Consider the following 23,166-nt stretch of genomic DNA (forward strand, 5'->3'; position numbering starts at 1 on the left):
GCAGAACAAGTATACGGAAAAAAACACTGCTATAATTGTCTCCTAACTCATAACGGTATAAGGTCTACTTAAACACGAAAGCGATGCAAAAAAGGTAAATAAAAAGGAATATATGTCCCTTTACTATTTTCCGCAGATTATCAAATCGGGAAAAGCATGGTCGAACTAAGTTTGTGTGGGTTGAAAGGTATAACTTATCCTAATAAATATTATAAAATACATTATTATTTTCAAGAAAATCTTGAAACAGTATACATAGGGGTAAACTAAATCATGTCTATAAATTCACTGCTACATTAAACGTTCATTATTCACACATCTGGTGTCAACTGTCATGTCCGTCTTGACATACGTAGGTTATTTATACATATCAGACTAGTACACACTAACCTGAAATCAGGGTTAATTAGACATACAAACACCGTAAACTAGACACGATATATTGGTTGACAGCACAAGCTTAAATGATAAAGATTGCAGAATGGACAACACAAGGTCAGATGTTCACCTCCTGGCACTCAGAATGTCACAGAGTGATTTAGGTAGTAGCGTATAGTACAGTGTTACTATTTATTGGCACGTGCAATCATGTCATACGGGCAGAACTTCCTGATCTATCATATCCAGTGCGGCTTAAAAGAGTAAATTTACCTTCTTTGAGCTTCGGATGTGCAAGAGACAACGGAATTAAAACGTTTAAGAAAACGAGAGGCACCTATGATCGAAAATGGTGGGATTTCCTTACACTGTGGTAGAATATTTCCAAAAGACATGGTACAAGGGGGCATTCCAAAGAATAGTATCCACAATATTCAAACATTGAAATCAGGAAGCACTTTATTCCTACGAGTAGTAAAATTAAAAAACTTTTTTTTTCAGAGGAAAATATATCGGCACCATCAATAAATATATTCAAAAACAAACTCGATAAACATTGTTTTGATCAGACACTTAAATATAATTGCAGAGCTAGCATACTTTGTTAAAAATGTGATGTGCATAACCGAACTTTCATATAGGGGTACAGGTATGTATTTCTTTAAACATGTTAGAGTCCTATGTAGCGGATTAAACAGATCCTGTGTCGAAAAATCTTAACTAAGCGTTAAGGAAAATGCCAATTTTTAACATAACTTATGAAAATCGAAGGCCATATTTATAAAGAACATGAGTGTTCTGTTTTGGGTATGTGTATGTCTCTATAGGTGAAGAAGCTGGACGGAAATTTGTTATGATTAAACTGACCATTTAGCATAAATATTGATAACAAGGATCAAACGAACTGATACAACGACTTTGCGAGTATCAACAGCTTCAATGTCATCCAATGTCATTCGATTGTAAATAATTAAGCAATTTCACGGACTAACTATCCAGATTGTTGTAAATTTACGCTAGAAAGGGACATAACTTTGGCAGCCTTATTTGGAAACCAATCTCTACCCAGAAAGTGAGTGTTAGGAACGACAACTCTGGGTAGATATTGAGACAAGACGTGATCATATAAGTCATATAAATAAAACAGCGAATCAAAGTTCTTAGATTGAGCTAGATGGAGAATTGGCGATAATGCAAAAGACAATACTGCACACCTGGAATTAATGCTTCAGTTTTATTTTCACCAATTTGGGCGATGTTTTCATTAAGTAAACATTAGAAATAGAAAGCGACATAATTAACACAGTTACTAAAAGTGAATGGCAAAAATTAACAATACGAATATGGATGTCAGCGGTGCTAAACTTTCCCGGTATAGAGTATTTTGAAAACATATACACACAATAAACTGCTGACTGCCCTATGTGTGTATGCCCGCGTGTATGCTGGAGCTGTATTGTGACCAAAACTGTCTTTTTAAAAATGTACGTATTTATCGGTGCGAAGGAATAACACACGTCGCTTGCAGGGGCGTTTCTAGGATATTTGAAAGAGGGGGCGTAGAATCAAATCTGTCGGCGAGCGGAGCGAGGCTAAAATATTTTTGGACCTTTTTTTTGGTTAAAAAATTGTGAAATGCACTAATGTAACGGTTCCTGACTTGGAGTATGTATATATTATAGTTAAAGTGTCAGGGTGTTTATGTGTTTAATTAATGAATATGATAAATTGCCATATTCAATACAATATAAGCAGATAACGATATTTTTTTTATTTATTTTTTTGAAAAGGGGGTGGGGGGGGGGGGGCGCACGCCCATTACGCCCTCACCTGGACCCGCCCCTGGCTTGTTTGTTCTCAATAGATGCAACAGCTGTATGGTGCAGTGTCATTCATGTGTGGCGTTTTATATTAAATATCTACCATTTTAGATTATTTCAATGCTAGTTCTTTATAATTTAATCTTGCTTGTAACAAGCATTTTCATTGGCTTAAAAAAATATGTTATCAGCCCATAACGTAAAAAATGTCGTCGCCGTTTGTAACGTCGCTTTTGATTTGCTGATACAGCAGCGCAATAATTTCTAAATGAAAAGAGTCCATCAATAAAAGTGGATTTCCACAGGGATTGTGTATAGTAGATTAAATTATAAGGATTAACTTGAATATATTTTTCATGTTATGGAGGTATAACACAAACAAACGTAGTGTACTCTCATAAACCGCTTCGCGGTTTATTTAGAGTACACTCCGTTCTTTTGTGTTATACCTCCATAACATGAATAATATATTCAAGTTAATCCTTAAATAATGTGCTATATAAACATATAACTTAGTAAATTTTTACACTCTATTTACATGACTTTATGCATTTTGGGATAATTTGAATATGTATATGTGATAAAGGTATTTAAAAACCCCTGATGATTTTGTTAACTTACTTTTAACTCCTACCATGATTTACTAGGACGTTGCCGATTGTATGCGGAATAGATGTATTTAGTGTTAACAAAGCGTGTTATCATTAATCATAAAAAACTATGTTTATGACATGTTAATGACAGTAATGATATAAGGACAAAATACCATTGTTAAATAATATGACGATAATGACTAATAAATTAAATCCTCCTTAACGTCGTCCTCCTGACAAATACACTGACAATAGTGCTTGTCCTCGTACAGGTTACGACTTTTATGATGGAAGATTTTACATGATAATGCTACAGAAACACACTGCAATAACTAGCGTGTTATAATTGGTCATTCATCCGAAGCTATCCCAGCTTGTTACCTGTGCTATAAAATGTCACACAGACATTCATTATCATTTGTACCTAAAGCGATCCTTTGATAAAATGATTATACGTAGGTCACGGTTTATACCACAAATTGAACACAACAATACTCCGATATATATATAATATTTTTTAATATTTACATTTGTCCTGCATTGTCACTAAAAACTTAACAAAGCTCGCTGTCAGTTAAGAACCGTAGCTGATAACTTAGTACTTACAACATGGCCTCATGACCATAACTTCGGTTGTTGTATTTACCTCAAATTGAAACCAAAAGAGACGAAATAAGATTATTTATGAATTTATTTAAAATATGAAAAATATAAATGTAAAATTGTGTTCTGGTCAGTGCTATATATAGTACATCTATTCTGAACAAGATTGACAAATAATTATAGAGCGCCAATGCTGCAATCCCGTTTAACATAGAACGATAGTGCAGTTAGATGCCTTATATAATAAAGATAATTATATTTTCGCAAAAACTTACTTTTTTGAAATATCATTGAACAATTTTTTTTTGTCGACAAAACGAACAGTAACAATCCACCAAAAAAACATTTCTGCAGATGTGTTTTGCATAGACTAGCTTCTATCCTGATCATTATCCTGTATGTAGTAATTCAAAAACAATTCCGCATGGTTTCGGTTTATATACTGAGCAGTCTTGAACCCGCCATTGATATTCCTTAGTAGGGATGCGTTCGGTAAAGATCACCTACAAATACTACAGAATTTAATATATAGTCATATGATAACGTCTCCGTATCTTATATCCTTTCTTTAGATGTAGATTTAGCTAAATAATAAGGACAGCTATAATGACCTGACGTTGTTTTCTGGTGAGCCTCGGCAAAGACTTCCGAACCCTGCATTAACTTACGCAGATGCCTCCAGGTGTATCCCTAACATATTATATTGATGAATCATAGAAGAAACGATTTTTTAAAACTGTGTATTTACATGGTTTTGCTTAAAACCATTTTGCAATGTTTGTGAAAGATTTTTTTGAATAAAATGACATATGGTTAGTGTCACGAATATTTTATTTGATATTAAATATGCATAACGTTAATCGTTAACGTTAAATAACGTTTAAAGATGAATTTTCCTGACTTACTTTATTTAAAAACACATTGTTACGGCGGGAACAAAATTAGAAACAAAGTTGATATATGTTATCATGAAGCAGAGTATTGCGTTTTAAACATTTGAAAATCCCTTCCAGACCTGCCTACAGCAACCAAAGGCACGTGATTTCGTTGAGTGGAATGGAATTACCTGACTTTTAATTCCTAGTGCTGTAAGTTTTCACACGACAGGTAAAATTATAGGATACATCCTGACTTTTACTTCATACACTGATGGAATGATCCAGATTCATACATTAGGCCAGAATTCAGTCTTAAACGTTTGATATCATTATAGCATTTATTTTTCTCAAAAAAACTTTGGCAAGAAAAGAAGAAGCAGAGGTCTTTATATATTTTAAATCGTATTTACCAGCGGAAGCTAATTTCGTTGAAAAAAAAGCAAACATATTGCAAATAGCTAAATGACGAATGGTGATAAAGTGTAAAACAGTCCAAGAGTATGTGACAAATATAATTGTAGAAAGAAAGAGAAAACTAGGAAGTTTTCGTATTGGGGTCTAAAGCTGGCAGACCATAGTAAATGTCTGAGGAAATACATGTATATTATCAAAATGAAAAGTTTAAAATATCTTGTTTTGGCATAGAACCTTATCAGATCCGATAGTTCTCGATCCAGCTTAACCTAAAATGACCTTTAAGATAAACATTACAAAACATTATTACTTCAAGAGATACTCCTGACATTAAAAACAATCTAGATAACGTAATAACGACACATCTTAACTCGTCATAACGAGATAAATAAGTCGTAATAACGAGATAAATTAACTAAACGACATAACCTAACTCGGCATAACAGGATATCGTAACTCGTAGAAACGACAAAGCTCAACTCGCAATAACGAGATATAGTAACTCGTAGAAACGACAAAACTCAACTCGCAATAACGAGATATAGTAACTCGTAATGACTACAAAGGTCAACTCGTAATAACGAGATATAGTAACTCGTAATGACGACAAAGGTCAACTCGCAATAACGAGATATAGTAACTCGTAATGACGACAAAAGTCAACTTGTGATAACGAAATATAGTAACTCGTAATGAATACAAAAGTCAACTCGTAATAACGAGATATAGTACTTAGTAATGACGACAAAAGTCAACTCGTAATAACGAGATATAGTACTTAGTAATGACGACAAAAGTCAAATCGTAATAACGAGATATAGTAACTCGTAATGACTACAAAAGTCAACTCGTAATAACGAGATATAGTACTTAGTAATGACGACAAAAGTCAAATCGTAATAACGAGATATAGTAACTCGTAATGACGGCAAAGGTCAACTCGCAATAACGAGATATAGTAACTCGTAATGACTACAAAGGTCAGCTCGTAATAACGAGATATAGTAACTCGTAATGACTACAAAAGTCAACTCGTAATAACGAGATATAGTAACTCGTAATGAATACAATAGTCAACTCGTAATAACGAGATATAGTACTTAGTAATGACGACAAAAGTCAACTCGTAATAACGAGATATAGTAACGCGTAATGACGACAAAAGTCAACTCGTAATAACGAGATATAGTAACTCGTAATGAATACAAAAGTCAACTCGTAATAACGAGATATAGTAACTCGTTGAAACGACAAAGCTCAACTCGCAAAAACGAGATATAGTAACTCGTAATGACGACAAAAGTCAACTCGTAATAACGAGATATAGTACCTAGTAATGACGACAAAAGTCAACTCGTAATAACGAGATATAGTAAATCGTAATGAATACAAAAGTCAACTCGTAATAACGAGATATAGTAAATCGTAATGAATACAAAAGTCAACTCGTAATAACGAGATATAGTAACTCGTAATGAATACAAAAGTCAACTTGTGATAACGAGATATAGTAACTCGTAATGAATACAAAAGTCAACTCGTAATAACGAGATATAGTAACTCGTAATGACGACAAAAGTCAACTCGTAATAACGAGATATAATAACTCGTAATGACGACAAAAGTCAACTCGTAATAACGAGATAAAGTAACTCGTAATGACGAAAAAAGTCAACTTGTGATAACGGGATATAGTAACTCGTAATGACGACAAAAGTCAACTCGTAATAACGAGATATAATAACTCGTAATGACGACAAAAGTCAAATCGTAATAACGAGATAAAGTAACTCGTAATGACGAAAAAAGTCAACTTGTGATAACGGGATATAGTAACTCGTAATGACGACAAAAGTCAACCCGTAATAACGAGATATAGTACCTAGTAATGACGACAAAAGTCAACTCGTAATAACGAGATATAATAACTCGTAATGACGACAAAAGTCAACTCCTGATAACGAGATATAGTAAATCGTAATGAATACAGAAGTCAACTCGTAATAACGAGATATAGTACCTAGTAATGACGACAAAAGTCAACTCGTAATAACGAGATATAATAACTCGTAATGACGACAAAAGTCAACTCGTAATAACGAGATATAGTAACTCGTAATGACGACAAAAGTCAACTCCTGATAACGAGATATAGTAACTCGTAATGAATACAGAAGTCAACTCGTAATAACGAGATATAGTAACTCGTAATGACGACAAAAGTCAACTTGTAATAACGAGAAATAGTAACTCGCAATGACTACAAAGGTCAACTCGTAATAACGAGATATAGTAACTCGCTATGACGACAAAAGTCAACTTGTAATAACGAGAATAGTAACTCGCAATGACTACAAAGGTCAACTCGTAATAACGAGAAATAGTAACTCGCAATGACTACAAAGGTCAACTCGTAATAACGAGATATGTAATAACGAGATATAGTAACTCGTAGAAACGACAAAGCTCAACTCGCAATAACGAGATATAGTAACTCGTAACGACGACAAAAGTCAACTCGTAATAACGAGATAAAGTAACTCGTAATGACGAAAAAAGTCAACTTGTGATAACGGGATATAGTAACTCGTAATGACGACAAAGGTCAACTCGTAATAACGAGATATACTAACTCGTAATGATGACAAAGGTCAACTCGTAATAACGAGATATAGTACCTAGTAATGACGACAAAAGTCAACTCGTAATAAAAAGATATAGTAACTCGTAATGACGACAAAGGTCAACTCGTAATAAAGAGATATAGTAACTCGTAGCAACTAGAGTAATGGCTTCCCTTGATGTGCGAGGTCAGAAATGTGAATTGAGCAACTCATATAAAGAGGGTCACATGACCTGTCATTACAACTAAAGATCCCCAGCAAATACAAGTGAAAGTCATCGGTCCCTGTAAGAGTAGGTTCACTGGTAATAAAAGTGTAAGTCCCAACTCAATAATAAGTTCTGGTCTTCTGTCAGTACAAATGTTGGTCTCCTGTAAGTACGAGTGGAGACCTCTAGTAAACAGAAGTTTAGGTCCCAGTTAATAGAACAGTGAGCCTCAGCCAGTTGATGAGGACTGGCTTACATTAATTTGATTGCTGTTCCACAGGTAAAAGAGAAACATTTTACTGCTGTTATAGTAATTTAAATTCCAGCTGTGTAGATGCCATCCGACCACAAAATTTAAAGAAGATCCTGACAGTCCTCAAAATGTTTTGAAGGATATCATTGTATGAGGATGGTATACATTTAAATATAGATCCAGTCCGATTATGTCTTAACTCGTAATAACGAGATAACGTAACTGGAGTAATAACGAGATAAATTAAGTGGTAATAACGCAACTCGTAACAAAGAGATAAAACTATTTTCGTGTGGTACTAATCGGCTTTCATTGAACACGTCTGAAAAAACCCTGAGCTAAAAATACTGGTGTTGGTATAGACACTTATCAGAAAAGATAGCCGCCCTAACAAGACAACCTTACCTGGTAATTCAGATAAACACCAGACATTAACAAACATTGCAAAATACCTGCGTTGGTATAGAACTGTATCAGATCCTATCCTTGTATATAAAACACTGTAAGTCTCTTATATTGTCGCATTAGGCGTCAGATACAAAGAACATGGCGTGGTTATCTCTCCATCTGTTTGTCACCCTGTACCTGTGTCATTACTCCTGTTTATACTGTACGAACGCTGCCAAACATGAGACAGTTATGTCGCCGTTACTTCGAACAACAAAAAGGTAAATCAATATTCTCGGGGAAGTTTTCGTCAATTGTAATAAATGCTATTAACGAGAAAATTCCATAGTAGTAAAGAATCATTTATGTTGTGTTCGTATTTCGCAGTGAGGACATACTATGTTTTTAAGGGGGCTTACGTGTACTGCGTCAAACATGTTTATGCCACCTGAAACCCCTGGGCTTTTAACAAAAATAATCACATCTTTATTTGTATTACAATGTCGTTTTAAATTTCCTCATGAATTGTATTATTCGAAAAAAACAAATACAGCATGTCTAAATGTTGATACGAAGATCTCTTCACCGATGGACAACTTTAAATGAGACAGCTATTTGTTTTCAAAAAGGCGTTGTGTTCCTGGTAGTTTTTTCATGAATTATACTTTTTCGATTTGTAATATTATTAATGAGGTTAAGCAGGTTTTGATCACCTTTTCGGTAACAGGTAGATGTGTTGTTGGAGATGCGACTGTAGGCGCTTTAGACAAAGCCAACAAAACGTACCCAAATATTTCCTTTAATTTACCCGATTTATCTTGGTTACAATGGTTTTGATTTGTCGAATAGTAAAATAATGAAGAAAATAAGCAGTAAGCAAACCGGTAGGAATTTCACGTTTTGTTTTGTTTTGTTAATAATTGATATTCGTTTCAGTCTGTCAGTAACCGATGAGCTGTTGGAAAGTCTCATGAGGAGAGTTGACGAACAGGAAGGCAGACTGCAACATCTTGAAACAACGGTGTCAGAAAATGTCGAGGCATTGAGAACCAAGGATAGGCTGATTGAAGCTCTAATGAGGCGTGTCGGAAATATGGAATTCAAAACGAGGCTGGATAAATCTCGATCAATCCGGTCAGTACCAGATCCAACAGCAGACCAACGCAGACCAGCTAAAACTGCTGTCAACCAGCTGGGGGTAAATGGAACTGAGATCGATGAGATACAAAACGCAGGTGACCATTACCATAGGGCTAGAAATGGATCTTGGCTGAGTGAACGTGCGGTTAGACCACATACAGCTCAGCACCAACCGCCACAAGATGGAGCTGCCGAACCAAGGAAATGGTCAAGTATGTTGTATATTTATCTTCCGTAGGTTTTATCATGATGGTATTGTTATACTATTGGCGCACGTTTGTAACGTTATTTTACTCACAGAACACACGATTTTCACATCTTTAAAGTTTTGAAATCTGAATCTGTTATAGTTTATATATTTATGAAACCGAACCTACATGCACTGCGCTTATCTATCGACCAATTCGGTTTGGAAACCTTTACATATACACCGATTTCATTTTTTACATTCATTAATGTGACTTAAACAGAAAGAGTTTATGTTATTTTACTGGGTCATTGAGTCTGGAATCCCGTGCATGTATGGGATGATCTGTCATATTTCAATACCCGAAAGAGGTGTCAAGTATTGGTTTCTGGCGGAAGTGGTTTGTCTGTTCCTATTGCATTGTGGACACTGAAAAAACACCCTTATTCTGTCTCCCTCATCCGTACATAACAATATTTAATGTCCTTTATGCTCTTTGTGAATAATCGCCTTCATAATAACACACATAATCCTCAACTACATTCGGTATGCCTATGTGCGGCAGAATGTTGATAAATTGCTAACATTTAATACGATGTAGTTTGTTATATGAATTGAAACGTGAAAAGGTAGCTGTGTCATAGAAAAGGTGACGGACACGACAGAATGCAAATAATATACAGGGAACAATGATACGTATCAGACAAAGACAATTCATCACAAGAAATGTTAACACTGCAATTTATGGGAAAGGATACACTATAGGCTTGTAATATTCCACTACATGTTTTTTCATTTTTTTAGACAGGCCTGAATTTAATTTCGACTTATTTGAAGCCTACACATGTTCAACATTCTCTCTAGGTTTTAATTGGTTTTTGCTCTTTATGCCATAAAGTATTTTATACAGTTTAACGTTCTTTCATTATAATTTGCAGATCGTGTCGGACCTGCAGTGTCACATACCAATGTGGCTTTCAGTGTAACATTAAGTAGTGATATGACTCTAAACGCACACGAAACGATCGTTTACAACCACGTCATCCTTGACAACACTAACATGTTTAATTCAAGGACCGGGGTCTTCTCTGTCCCTGTCAGCGGTGTGTACGTGTTCACATGGTCTTGTACTAGCGGGCGTAATGGAGGTGGAACCGTGAGAACATCTTTAAGGATCGATGGTGTATCGAGATGTGTTACCTATGCAGATTCGCCTAACGACGGTGACTTCGAGAGCAGCACAGGTCTCATAGTGACCTCCGTTAACGAAGGTGTCACGGTTTACATCAGGGCAGAAGAGTCCGGAAAAATTATGAACAATCACTACGCGGTCGCAACTTTTTCTGGCTGGCGATTGTTCTAAATGTTTTGACAAATTCCAACATTCCATATTAAATCAATTAATTATCACAGTTTTGAAGCTTTGTGATATTAGGTCAGTTATTGGAATAATTTATAGTTTAAGTCAATACTAGGTGTTTTGCTAAAATTACTCATATATATATGTCATTATAAACGCCATCTCAGTATCCATGTCACTTATTTCTATAACTTATGATACGGAATCAAAATTTCATTCAAAGTAAAAACGTATTTTGCTAACTTATATATGCCATGCTTTGTTAGACGGCAATCCATGGTTTGTTATACGACAAGCCATGCTTTGTTAGACGGCAAGCCACGCTTTGTTATACGACAAGCCATGCTTTGTTAGACGGCAAGCCACGCTTTGTTAGACGGCAAGCCATGCTTTGTTAGACGGCAAGCCATGGTTTGTTATACGGCAAGCCATGCTTTGTTATACGGCAAGCCATGCTTCGTTATACGGCAAGCCATGGTTTGTTATACGGCAAGCCATGGTTTGTTATACGGCAAGCCATGGTTTGTTATACGGCAAGCCATGGTTTGTTATACGGCAAGCCATGCTTTGTTATACGGCAAGCCATGGTTTGTAAGACGGCAAGCCATGGTCTGTTAGACGGCAAGCCACGCTTTATAAGACGGCAAGCCATGCTTTGTAAGACGGCAAGCCATGCTTTTCAGTAACTGTTTTCACTACAACATATGCAACATTTTCCGACTAATGTTCATCCTAAATAAAAAATAAAATACCAAATACCACATGTTAGTTTTTTTCTATTAATTCTCTTATTTCAAGAGAATTTTTTTCCGGGAAAAACTAATATCGTGTAAATGCATGTACAGTATAACTTGTCTTATCAGGATCCCAGTCTAAACCGGCTGTGGTTTGTGGTCCCGGCATATTCCATATATAATCATAGTAGTTAAACCCTGTATAAACCGGACACTGTCAATTCTGTAAACCGGCGTTGTTTCACAAAAGTTGGCATAGTAATCTATGTAAAAACAACCTGTTCATTCCGGTCCTGAAATTTCTCGCGGCTGGCTACAATCTACTGCAAACTCATTCTAAACAAATTTGCGCTATCCAATGTCGGGTCGAAGACCCGGCTGTGGACCACGAGGACGACCCGTATGATGACATCCCATATATAATCATAGTAGTTTAACCCTGTATAAACCGGACACTGTCAATTCCGTAAACCGGCGTTGTTTCACAAAAGTTGGCATAGTAATCTATGTAAAAACAACCTGTTCATTCCGGTCCTGAAATTTCTCGCGGCCGGCTACAATCTACAGCAAACACATCTAAACAAATTTGCGCTATCCAATGTCGGGTCGAGGACCCGGGTGTGGACCACGAGGACGACCCGTATGATGACATCCCACTCGCTCACCTGCTACTATTCACTACCGTTGATATAGATCACGCGAGTGAAATTGAAGAGAGCATAGAAACCGAGGAGGCTTATTCAGGAGACTGGGAATCTACACTTGTTCATGATTTCTTAAATGAAAAGGAGGACGAGGAGATATTCGATGACGACGACACGGACGGGGATGACACGGTAACCCAGCCCCTGGATCAGATATGACACACCGGAAAGTATACTCGCGTTTGACTGAGATGTTCGCTTTTGCGGTAAAAAAAGATGACCGCTATTTATAACCTATTGCGTATTTTAAAACAATGACGGAAGACATAATTGTCAAAGAAAAAGCGGGTCACAAACACAAATCAATGACAGACAAAAAAAAAATTGATTGAACGTGAACTACTTAATTTGTATTATATACTGTATATTTTGTAAATAATTTAACGTTGCAATTTATTAATTTCTCTGTTGTTTATGTTGACACACTTGTATAAAGATCCTTTGCAAAACACTACACTTTTGCATTTTCAAAAAATGACATGCCGACCCTGTATAAACCGGACACCTGTGTAAACCGGCCAAATAGTTTAGTCCCGATGACATCCGGTTTAGACACATTATACTATATATGGTTTCGGTAATGTTTGAGCATAACATGTGAAAAGTACGACAAAGGCCTAAATTCAATATACAACAGTTTTGTAAATTTCGGTAACCAGAGTTTTCAGTAGACTCTAGGCATTCACATGAGGCTGATTAATACAGTGTTTATTTTTACACTACCAAGTCATCCCTGGAAGTCGGAATTGAGAAAAGAATGCACCTGCTGTTACCCACTGCATGATCGTAAAATGCGTCTAAAGTGGGGATTTGCGCTTATGCCCTCTACATCTGGACACAAAAACGAACAAAAGAAATCTGCTGCACCCATTGCGATATTTTGAATCTTCATATTTCTCTTTACTTCTTACTAAGTTTCCTAGTGCCTCGCTAGACAAAACCGCACTTTTGGCTTTAATCATGAATGTTCGCCTGGGGAGAGAACCCATTGCCTTCCTCACTCAGGCGAATGTCCTGTAATATATCGAAAATTTAGATGGTGCCAACGATTAAGTGTTTAATTGTTTTATTATTTCATTATGCATTTTATCGTCTGAACTATTCCAAACAGTCGGACATAAAACAATCACGGTAACTCGAAAATGCCTATCCCGTCACAATATTAGAAGGCACGATAGTCTAGTGGTAGAACGCCGGGCTCGTGACCGAAGGGTTACGGGTTCGAGTCCTGGCACGGCAGTGTGTTGCATCTTTGAGCAAGATTCTTTACACCGCTTGTTCCAGTCTACTCAGCTGTAAATGAGTACGTGGTTGGGCAGTGCTAGAATTGTTGAATGCTAGCTGTAAGCGCCAAAATGGCAACTCTGGCCTTATGGTGCCCAGGGAGTTAAGAAAGGTATCGGCTGGTTGCAAAGGCTCTATAACCACGGATAATAATGTGTGAAGCGCTTTGAGACGACCTACGAACTAGGTTGTGATAAAGCGGTATATACGAACCTCGAATTATTATTAACTATATTATTATTATCCCTTTTTCAGGCATTCAGGATAACGGTGAAATACGAAGTATTTTACATTGGACAATAATCGCAATTATTTATTTGCCAGGGATGGCATGACGATTAACCGATATACTACTTTAATGGGTCAGCAACCCTTTTAGAGGCGAGTCCTTAGACGCCACAATAAAATGACAGTAACCTCATGCAGTTTTAGCTGTGGTGCATGTTCTGGCTTAAGGTTGATAGTTTAGATTATTACATACTTACTAATAAATACGTTTGTTTGTATATGGGATACGACACAATTGCTCTAACCCGTATCAGCCCCCGCCGTATCACACCCCAAAACCCGTATCAGCCCGCAAAACCCGTATCACACTTCCTTTGGAAATATTTCGTTTTTCAATATTTCAAAAGAAATATAGATCATAAGATAGTAGCTTTTATTAGTAAGTATGTACTAAACAGAATAAAACACGCCTTTTTCCATATCACACCTAGTATCAACCCTCGACCAATATCAGCCCTCGGGCTGATATTGCAGTCTCGGGTTGATACTGTTATGGAAAAAGGCATGTATTATTCTCTATATATTTTAACGGATTTAATATACATATCAAGGATCCTCCATATAATGCACGTGTTATGCAGTCGGGTACTAACCAGCTTATTAACATAGGGTTGTTGCAGACTCGATATATATTAAATACAAGCCAGCGATTCCAGCATTTTGCAGAACCCCTATATATACGTCTCAGACGTCTACGGTGTGTCAGTAACTCCAACCTCGCCCTTTAATTTCCTACTGACCGCTATATTTCTATAGATGGCCTGTGATTCCGCCCTCGCAATTTTTACTAACCCATATATATCAATAGTATGCCAGTGACTCCTGATTGGGCCCTGTGTTTCTATATTTCAGTGACTATGTAACCATTACTTTTGTAAACTTTGAATGTTTTAAATTAAATAATTGATTCCTCTAAACCAGTCATTAACCTTACGACGGTGGATGTCATGCAATTATGGTGAGAGTTCGGTAGGTCTTGTCCGAATAAGCTTAACGAATGGTGAAATATCAGCAATATGCTACAGTGTAAGTACATGGACCAGACACACGCTCTTATTTGCAAGTTAGGGATGTAGACCTTTGTCAGTAGGAGGTTTGTAACGCATACATTAATAATAACAACATAAGAGTCATTTATCTTATATAAAAGCATGTGAATTTATTCAGTTGCATTACAGTAAATACTGTACAGCCATATACTCCCATAATAAAGTACGTTCACATTTTCGCACTCCCCAAAGTATACAAAACATATATGAGAAGCGGGCGTGTCCATCGTTTTGTTTGGACATGTAATTCTGCTCTATGTAAATGCAATACAAATATGCTGACGTTTAAAAAGTTAAATATTGCTGAGACATCAGCTTTATACAGTTTATACAATTTAAATACGCATTCTGTCCACAACAAACTGTTTCCGATTCATATGTACACTTACAGAAACAAACTTATCCTCGGTTTTTCATCATTACTGATTTCTTGGGATAACTTTATTTCACGTTTTTTTTTCGGAAACTACTTAAAAAGGATGGTAACCGTTTTTGGCAGTGGTACGTGGATCCTTAAATCATACAGATTATGAATAAAAAGCGATTTTGATATAAGGTCTATCTAACGAGGTATAACAACATTGTTCATTACCATGTTAAATATAAATGTATATAACACCTAAAACACGTGAAAGTGATATTATCTTAATAAATATGCAGACCATGTGATACATAGTATTTACGAACAAATAACATGTTAACGGTTTAACGAAATACAATATGTATATAAGTATATTTATATCGTGTCCTATATTATTTCATTTGAATTAAAACCTTTCTATATACCATAAAGTCTCTTCATGTATGGTACCTCTTCCAATTTCTTATTAATACGACTTATTTTATAGTAAATAAATGTTTAATAAATTCAAGTCAAATTGTTTTGAAAATACGACTGAATATAGTGATTGGTTTACGTGTTATCAATAATGGCATAAAACAATTTACACAGGTTAACACACACATATATACGTTTTGTTGTTCATTATTTTACAAATATATACCTAATATGTTATGTTCTATCTTCGATCATTTAGGACAACTTACATTGCCTGTAGTCATATACGGCTTTTCGAAGCATTGTATTGCTCTTGTATATTAATGATAGGTAATAAACTATCTCTGATAACAAAGGTATGTATTACTGAAAACCACCCGCCAACGCTGGGATTCCATGTCCTCTGATGTCATAACAGTTCATTGACAAGACGAGTCTGATATTGGTGAACAAGGTATTTTATGTACGAATATTGAAATGAAACGGGAGATGATATGACAACTGAACCTTTACCCAAAGAGTTTGGAAGCAAAGATTAACTTTGGCATTTATTATGAAACGTAAGATGTATTCCATTATCATGCGTTGTATTGTTGATTTGTCAGATTTTGTTTAATGTTTCGTGGCGAATAATAAACTGGACAAGTTGACATTCTCACACAGTTGCTTCCTTAAATTGTGTTTCTAAAGACTTTTTTAAGACTTGAAACTATTTGATGAAGTTGAGTGCATTGTTTAATTGTCCATTTATTATTGCATTTCCTTTCAAACTTTTGAGAGAGAAAAATATGCAGAAACCATTAATCTTTCTTAATAAAACATTTACAGCAGATTTTGTTACTAAAAGACAATACATTTGTTGTTTGATATTTCATTCATGACACAATTTCTTTTACTATTACACTTTTATTGAAAACCAAATTGCTGAAAGCTTAAATCAAAATGAAGACATGAACAATGAATTAATTTTGACAACAAACGATAGCACGTTGTTTTTAATGTAGGTAGGTGTTATATTTTTTATTATTGTTTACAGTAAACCAATTACATGAGCATTGTGACATAATATATACAATTGAACTGTTGAACCTAACTGTACTGGAAGTTTCGGGTTCGACTCCCGGCAATGGTCAGATCTCTTGACAGCATGTTAGATTTTAGATTAATTTTAAGAGTAACGTATTGGGGTGGAGCTCTTGAAGGCATCAATTTTCTTTTTTTACAAATCAGTGTTGTATGCGTGTATGTGAAACAAAATAGATTTAAAAGCAGGTGAACTGATGAATGTCTACTTTTTATGAGAAATATATCTATATATGATCTATATGGGGCAAAGAAGTAATTCCAACAGTGTGGACAAGTTTAGGTTGTCAAATTTTCGGAGCGATCCGCTCCTTTTTCAAGACCTACATATATACTGCCTTACAATATTATCATATACCTATCTACACATACAAAGTAGTACACAAAACCGGTGTTGCAACGAACAATAATACAGATGTGATATATAATTTATGTACATGTTATTCACAGGAATAATCAGCATCACATGTATCATGGTATTTTTAACACAATATTCAACACTTACAATCCTACAACTATGATAATCTACACGTGAATATCTTGTTTCGGAAATTGTGAACGAAAAATCCTCAATTTTTCCGAATCCAACATTATCTCACTACATGTTTGTGACTATTCAGAATCGAGTTTGTAGAGATTCCTCGAAATACCCATTGAGTTGAATTATATGACATAGGAATTGTAACACCTCCGGTGAAGAGTTCGTTCATAACCGCAAACATTCAGAACCAAAGACATTTTCTACATGACACGTTTGTACATTGAAAGACACGGGACAATACATTTATTTATACTGCAAGAAGTTAAATTATAAACCTGTTTTGTTAATCGAACAAAAATAGTTTCATCTTACTGAGAACTAAAGGTTGAATTTCCATATCTCCTTAAAAAGTTGCATTCATAAAAAAGTAACAGTCATCTTCTGAAATATATGTTTACCAGAAGGTAAGGGCTGCAAAACAGCGGTTTAAAACAAGTTCAAACCGAGCAGTAAACAATTAGGGGCTGTTTCCCTTTTGCAAGGGAGTTAACTCAATATTCTGTATACAATGAGTGCCCACCGGACATATTTGTTCCCTGCCGTCATTTTTCTCACCATTTGAAGGGAGAATAAAAATGCATCCTTTTGGGAAAAGGACAAAATATAATAGCCAACTGTTAATTTTCTATTATGTTCAAGGTAATTCCTCGCCCAATTCCATGGCCATAGCGGGTAACATCATGTCTGTTGCTGAGGCGAGAAACGTGGCTGGAGTTGTTGTCGTTGGTACAGACTTGATCACAATACTTGGGGAACCATTACCATGCCGAAACCCGACCTGTATGTTACTGCCCGCCTCGATGATGATTGGTCCATGATTGACGCCTGTGCTTATAGTATTGCTTCCGTGTGCTGCACTACCCGTATGTGGCCCACTTCCACTACCCCCGTGTCCACTACTCTTGCCTACGGAAGGCCTGGCTACAACAGAGGGCGCTGTGACACCCATTCCACCACTACTAGTTCCCATAACATTCTGCACTAGACTGTTGAGTAGCCTAGCGCCATCTGGTCCTCTAAATAAACCAGTCAAATCTGGGGGTCCTGCTCCTGCAGAGGCAGGTGCACTGTTCATTCCACCCCCTCCACGATTAAGTGCTCCAGATGACATCAAGGCTAGAAGGTTAGGGGAACTCGATGCCACTCCGAGACCCGATAAGAGCATATCAGCAATATTAAAGTTCGGATTACCACCATTGTTTTGCGTATGTCTGAAGTTACTGTTTGGTCCACTGTGAATCCCTATCCCATTACTTGATCCCACACCTTGGCCTCCTGTATTCCTGCCGTGGCTTCCAAAAGAGCTGCCATGGGCGCTACTAGGACCTACATGTCCACCCGTTGAACCTCCGTTGCCACTCATCGATCCTCCATGTCCACCCATTGAACCTCCATTGCCACCGAATGAACCTCCATGTCCACCCATGGAACCTCCGTGACCACCTGTTGAACCTCCGTTGCCACCCATCGATCCTCCATTGCCACCCAATGAGCCTCCGAGACCACCCATCGAACCTACATTGCCACCCAATGAACCTCCATGTCCACCCATGGAACCTCCGTGACCACCCATTGGACCTCCATTGCCTCCAGATGAACCTCCGTGACCACCAATTTGACCTCCATGTCCACCCATCGATCCTCCATGTCCACCCATTTGACCTACTTGTCCTCCCATAGTATTCCTTTGTCTACCCAGGTTTCCTGTAATTAATAATAAAAATACGGAGTACTATATATGTATAATACTATTAAATGTTCCATTAATGTTGTTTTTAGTTAACTGTTGCAAATAAGATGGAGTTTGAATCACTTGGCGGTTGATAAATTATTATTTCTACTACATTATTTATTTACCTAGTATTATAGGGAAAAGGTTTACCTGAAAGTCCACTTCTTCCTGAATGTCTGTTTCCTAAACCAAAATTAGTAGATGGTCTGTGACCTGAACTTGCTAATCCAGATATACCATTTCTGTTGTTTCCACGACCATTTCCAGATGTAGAGGGCAACCCCTGACCATTGTTTGGACGATTTGGTCTGCGGTTTCTTGCAAGGTGTGCACGTTGCCTGGTAGACGAAATTTCAAGATTTCTCGCGGGAGACGAATTTTGTACGCCACCACTCCCGCGACTCGATATGGCAGTTTTGTCATTATTCTGAGTTCCAATAGGTGACATGATATTTGCTGTTTTTGCAATGATGATCGTCTGTTTGATGTGCCGTGTATCTATGTTGCTGGTGTTCTTGATAGAAGTAGCGGTGTTAACCCCTCCACGTCGTTTCGATGTGACCCTGACCTGAGATCTTCTTCGACTTCCGCTTGTTGGACGTCTAGCCCTCAAAGCAGAACGTGCAAGAGACGTCCTCATCGCCTGGAGCCTACTCCGGCGTGGGTCATACCTCGTAGTTCTCTGAATTTAAGATAATTAGAATTTGATTAATATACAGCATTTGATATGTGATATAGCGCCCTATCTAGGTAACATAAGACACTCTAAAGCGCTTTACAGTACATATATGTACGATTAATACTATTAGCATAACATAAATCGATATTTATACATTAATCGATATGATTTTTTTCAGGAAGTCGCAGGAGCTGCCTTATCAGACGTTAACTTATTAGTCCTATGCCACTTGGCTAATATATATCTGTTTGTGTATGACTGCGTGTGTGCTGGATATGTAATGTGTTCTGTTTGTAGAGGGAATGTGCTTCCAACTCCATCATTTATAGCGCCACCTCACTTAAATGCTACAACACAGATACCGTAACATCTACCCAAGAACTTTTTTGTGCAACACCTGGGTTGTTTGAGTTGTGTGGGCAGGAGAAAAACACTTTCTCTGAATATCCATGCTTACGACGACATCGGGGATCGAAACCCGGCCGCCTTCGTGGAAGGCCGGAGTGTTAACCACTCGACCAATCCGCCCATATTTTTTATTAACATTTTTTATTATTCAGTTAATCCAACCACATTCATTACATTGCATCGATGATGATGTAAATGATCAAATGAAAATATTAATAAGTAATAAGTTTCCTTTAGTACATGATTAAAGAACTATTAATTGAATAATTACGTGGTAATCAAATAGGCAAGACATGTCGCCAAATTAAATGAGCATTTCAGATATTATGACGTCACAATGCACATATGGAATTAACAGAATAAGATTGCAAACATTTAGATTTGAATAATAGACACGTCGTTAAAATTGATTATGTGTGTTCTCACTTTAGATAATTATTACACGGCGAATTATTTTAATTGTATTATTTATGAATATGTTTAAATATATATGCATGATATACACACGTAACGTCGTAAACTAATAATAAAAGAGAGGCTCAGACGCGTGCTTTTCTATAACATATGTCTGACGTATGTACAACCTACGAAATAAATTTATGTAAACTATCATTTCTCGTTAAAATTCAGAGAATTGTCGAGAAATATTTTTTAAAAATTATCACAATATCATTTATTTACTTTATTAATATTACCAAACAAACTACGGCCAGTTATACAAGAATATAGATCCATGTAGAAGTATCAACATCTGTTCTGTAAATCATTTTTGTTTTATCAAAATCACATGTATCCAGTTTTTACTAGTATACATTTTGTACAAAATTTTGCTAATTTGTAACTTCATCAAGGGTTTGATACACACCTACCATGTTGCTGTATGCTTCTGCACACTCGTATTTTTATATTTTGTATATTATGTTATTTATATTATTATTTAATATATCATATTTTATATTTTGTATTTTATATTTTGAAATTTATATCATTATTTTGTATTATATATCTCTAGTATCACTGATGCGTCCTAGTTGGACATCGCTGTATGTTTTAAGTAAACATTTATTTTTCAACGTAAGCTCCTTTAAGTTTTAAATGACTGTTTTATTACGCGTTTATAGAACAGTTTAGGTAACCAAAAAGATATCAAAACAAAACAAAATCCAACGTGCACCATACAAGTACTCACTCGTCCATTGCTATTCTATATAAGGTAGAATATATAATTATATATATAATTTCATGCTAAAAGTAAAATGCATGCACAAAGTTTTTCAAGGTAGATTAGAATATTGTTTCAAAACATGACCTGAAATAATGACAACTCAAAAAATATTACAATATGTGCAGGATTTAAGTGGTGAAGTGTATTCTGACTAGCTTTGTTGACAGGCTAACATTTTTTTTTAAATGAGTGTTAAAAAGTACCATCATATTTTGTTCAAGAACTGCTGAATTTTTCGCTTGATTCTTTTTAATAATGATTGAACCGTTACCAAATAAAATATAATAACTATAAAAGAAATATGTAATATATTCACAGCAAATACAGATCATCTGTAGCAACCAATACGGTCCCTGTTTCTAAAGGTTAATACAATAAAATAATAATGATACGTATCATCAGAAATCGATAAAATGTGTACTCCTACTATAACACCAATGCTCATTATATGTCCAGACCCCCCACGCATAGTACAACGCAGTTAATTTGGCATTTGCATTTTATAGCGCGTATAGGTGACCCACAAATCATTTGGTACCTAGGTGCAATTTATAAGACGAGAACCGTTACCAGGTACTGAATGGCTACGACCTCAAGGTCCACCAGGACTCACCTACATTAATCGCGAAACGTGTTATCTGATCATTATTTCTAATGATTAGTTAGTTTGAGGAAAATCGTACATTGTATTTATAACTGGCAAAAACGCTGATGTCTTGTGCTTCTTTAATCATTTTATCAAACTGGCTATGTAATATTTTTATTTTTTAATTATCTGTATCTGTATAATACTAAAATAAGCAAAAATTATACCAAAGTTCTGATGAAATATTGCTTTGATAAGTTGACTATGCTTCAGTGAGGGATGTCGTTGATGTGTTTCGTCTAGAATTGATGAGTGACACCTACTCACAGCCAGCCGTCACACATCAGTCAGACGAGTCAGATTTATAGTAAACGGACTGGACACAGCACAAGGTTAATGCAACCATGTAATGCCTACAATATGTCAAATTGTCAGTTTGGTCAATCCCATTGATAGGCTAGAAGTACTTAATATTCTATATTCCCTTATTCTATATACATGAAGAGTGACCACAAATGTGCTGAGATCTGCGCTTTGGATTTCTATCAATGAGTCATCGGTCATATATAACTACCATTATTATTCCAATTAACAAAAACAGTTGTGAGTTATGTCCATATGTTTTGAATTTGTGTAGTAACGTTAACTCACACATAGAGAAGGCTTGCCTTTTAAGGTAGGAAAGTGAGATTACTTAAAACTGGAAAAACTGTTTTTCCTCTTTCCGATGAAAAGACTGAAGTATTATTTGACCAAATGGATATCAATTGTGGTTTGTTAAAATGAAAAAAATAGATTACATTATCTTCAACACGTTTGTTGTAATAAAAAGATGATTTAGGAAACTGGAGACGATTGATTATATCTAGCAAATCGTATACATTATGTCTCGAGTAATACATATTTTAAGAAAAGAATCCAAATATAAATATCAATTATTAAAGGGAACCACGAGATTAATAATTCATACCGTTACTAAAGATATTGTCATGACAATCCATAGTTCTTCAAACTTTTAGATAATCTGATTATAAGTTACATGTCAGTAGTACTCAAAATACAAATTGACTATATATTCTGTACTTATGTTCTACCACTTATGTTTCAATTTCAGTTACCTCTTTATACCTCAGCTTACTTAATATCTTTTCCAATTTGTAACATTTGTTGACGGACCATTAAGATTTTTTCATGCAAATTATCATCTCATTTATAATACCAACGATTCTG

General features: G+C 35.9%; 2 protein-coding genes across 2 annotated transcripts; one reads left to right on the forward strand and one right to left on the reverse strand.

Moving 5' to 3' along the window:
* The first annotated feature begins 8,307 nt into the window (after positions 1-8,307).
* On the forward strand, positions 8,308-11,595 carry LOC110443130. Its single transcript, XM_021487137.1, has 3 exons — positions 8,308-8,439; positions 9,095-9,510; positions 10,424-11,595. The coding sequence occupies exons 1-3, from the start codon at positions 8,318-8,320 to the stop codon at positions 10,846-10,848; spliced, it is 963 nt and encodes a 320-aa protein (XP_021342812.1). The 5' UTR covers positions 8,308-8,317; the 3' UTR covers positions 10,849-11,595.
* A 6,345-nt stretch (positions 11,596-17,940) lies between these two features.
* LOC110443121 (glycine-rich cell wall structural protein 1-like) lies at positions 17,941-19,678 on the reverse strand. Its single transcript, XM_021487123.1, has 2 exons — positions 19,189-19,678; positions 17,941-19,010 (listed from the first exon to the last, which is right to left on the reverse strand). Exons 1-2 carry the CDS (start codon positions 19,676-19,678, stop codon positions 17,941-17,943), a joined length of 1,560 nt encoding a protein of 519 aa, XP_021342798.1.
* Positions 19,679-23,166: the final 3,488 nt, after the last annotated feature.

The sequence above is a fragment of the Mizuhopecten yessoensis genome, unplaced genomic scaffold (assembly GCF_002113885.1).
Source record: "Mizuhopecten yessoensis strain PY_sf001 unplaced genomic scaffold, ASM211388v2 scaffold716327, whole genome shotgun sequence".
Classification (NCBI taxonomy): domain Eukaryota; kingdom Metazoa; phylum Mollusca; class Bivalvia; order Pectinida; family Pectinidae; genus Mizuhopecten; species Mizuhopecten yessoensis.